This window comes from Galeopterus variegatus, unplaced genomic scaffold, assembly GCF_000696425.1.
Source record: "Galeopterus variegatus unplaced genomic scaffold, G_variegatus-3.0.2 Scaffold19222, whole genome shotgun sequence".
Classification (NCBI taxonomy): domain Eukaryota; kingdom Metazoa; phylum Chordata; class Mammalia; order Dermoptera; family Cynocephalidae; genus Galeopterus; species Galeopterus variegatus.
This window is the reverse complement of record NW_007745333.1, coordinates 2,218-4,704: the sequence shown is the minus strand read 5'-3', so window position 1 is coordinate 4,704 and position 2,487 is coordinate 2,218. Positions and strand designations below refer to the sequence as shown.

Sequence of the window (2,487 nt, the reverse complement as noted above, 5' to 3'; positions counted from 1 at the left end):
ATGAATATAGTCTCTATTCATCCACGGCTTGAGAATGAGTGAGTCCCCAAACAAATAAACAATAGAGAAATAAAAACAGTTATGGCTTTGAGGCTTATGCATCAACAGAAGTCTCCTCTGAGTTCAAGATTCTTTGCAAACATCACCTCATTAATTCCTGTAATTCCTTCTTCATATCCATTTTGTTGGTGACACATAGATCACATGCCAAGGAGATGTGGGATACCAACCTTGCATCCCCAAACGAGAGCAATCCAGGCATCGGAGTACCGGGAAGCACAGAAGTGGGTGCTGGTCAAGGAGCAGGACACGTCTCTCCCTGTCGCCTGGGAAAGACACAAAGTCAGGACTGAGGGTGCCCACCATTAATTTGTGGAACACACAGCAGATCTTTGTGAACATCCTGTGTGAGCTCCTCTACAGCACATAATGTAAACTGTAAAATTTAGGTGACTCTATTAGAAACTTAATGAGAGTGACTGTGAGTTGGAGAAAAAGATGATAAAGTTGGGCTGACAAGTGCATTGATGGCAGCAGGGCTTACCCCTCAGCAGGGCTTTGCTACCACCCACAGTGATTCCAAGTAGTACCTCAGCAAAATTACAAATTATTTCACATTACGGACCTGCTATTTGTAAACAGTTGAATCCTCAAACATTAAATCCTGCAATGCCACAATTCCACTACATTCCTTGGCCCCTGTGAGGCTGGAGACATATAATACTTTCTATTAACTGAACCTATGAACCGGGCACAGTTAAGTCCTTTACCTGCATTGTCTTTACCACGGCCCTATGAAGTAGGTAGTATTATTATCTCCATTTTACCTATGAGGGAACAGAGACTTAGAGAGGTCAAATAACTTTCCCAAGGTCACATGGCTGGTGAGATTGGTAGAGCAGGGTTTTGAACCAGGGTTGGCTGACTCCGAAAACCACCTCAAAATATACCTCTATAGCCCAACAATGAGGGGAAGGGAACTTCCCACAGCTGCAAGTTCTCATTATTGATAATGTGGAAGCAGAGATAACTGCCAGGCAGACTGAGTCCAGTGTGCTGACATGTCAGGGGATGCCCATGAGAAGACTCCTGGGCAGGATGAGCAGTACAAGTGGCAGCACGCCCTGCAGACAGNATGAGGGAACAGAGACTTAGAGAGGTCAAATAACTTTCCCAAGGTCACATGGCTGGTGAGACTGGTAGAGCAGGGTTTTGAACCAGGGTTGGCTGACTCCGAAAACCACCTCAAAATATACCTCTATAGCGCAACAATGAGGGGAAGGGAACTTCCCGCAGCTGCAAGTTCTCATTATTGATAATGTGGAAGCAGAGATAACTGCCAGGCAGACTGAGTCCAGTGTGCTGACATGTCAGGGGACGCCCATGAGAAGACTCCTGGGCAGGATGAGCAGTACAAGTGGCAGCACGCCCTGCAGACAGGGGCAAGGTGTTCCCGGCAGCCACAGCTCCTGACTCTCCCCTTCCTCTTTGAGTCCTTCGCCTTCTGTTGCAAGGCTGACCCATGGTGAATGCTGCTGGGGGAATGACCTCTGTGTATCCACAGAAGCTAGTCCAATTCAGGAATTAGATTCCCCTAGGGATTGGGCCCCTCACCGTCATACTGACACCGAGGATCTGGAGGCACTGGATGGGATCGGTCAGCACCCATGTCATGAGCAGGATCACATCAGCCATCACCAGGGCTGCCACCAACCCCAGCAACTGCAGGTCTTTGATAATCTGCAAAAGAGTCAAAGTTAAAACTTCCCCTTGCTTGCTGCCTATATGACACGAGGGCTAGAGTGCTCCACATGCTCTGAGCTATAGGCTCCAGGGTCAGCCTTCCCACGGAGCTTCGAATCCAGCCATCAAAGATGAAACAGCACCCAAACATATGCAATGACTTCTATGTTGATATCATCATTATTACCATTATAAATTTCCATTTGTTTAACATTTTCACATCCTACCTTTTCCCACAAAGGATTCAAGGGGTCTTATAAAATAAACACACTGTTATTTCTAGGTATGTTTATATGAGCACATAGATGTCGAAGTTAATAACTATTATTTCAGAGGGTGGAATTGAGAGATGGGGTGGGTGCAGGAGGAATTATTAGCATTTTCTTTATATACATACACATGAACTATTTGACTTAACATGAAGAGCATATGTTACTTTTGTAACTATGGAAATAAAATTAAGAAAAAGATATACTGTGACAGGATAAAAACATTGAAAAATCAGGGAAGAGAGAAAATAAGAATTAAGTCGGAGGCTCAGGTGAGGAGTATACATGGCATTCATGAACTGGGGCAGAAATGTGGATCTGAGCTTTTGATAATCAATGAAAAGAAAAAATCACAACCAGTTACATGATTCAAGGTGTTTGTAAGATAAAAAACAAATCAGTTGCCTAATCAAACTGCTCAAAACCAGTAATAAAGAGAAAATCCTCAAAGCAGCCAGCAAAAGCAGGCATGTAT

The 2,487-nt window shown here is 44.4% G+C and overlaps 1 protein-coding gene across 1 annotated transcript in view; it reads right to left on the bottom strand.

Moving 5' to 3' along the window:
• LOC103583040 (probable G-protein coupled receptor 156) overlaps positions 1 to 1,740 on the bottom strand; it is a gene marked incomplete at both ends in the record, with an annotated part of 10,485 nt that extends 8,745 nt beyond the window's left edge. The window contains 2 exons of the mRNA XM_008564462.1: positions 231 to 326; positions 1,615 to 1,740. Coding sequence (XP_008562684.1) covers positions 231 to 326; positions 1,615 to 1,740 — 222 coding nt within the window. The remainder of the gene's footprint in view (positions 1 to 230; positions 327 to 1,614) is intronic.
• Positions 1,741 to 2,487: the final 747 nt, after the last annotated feature.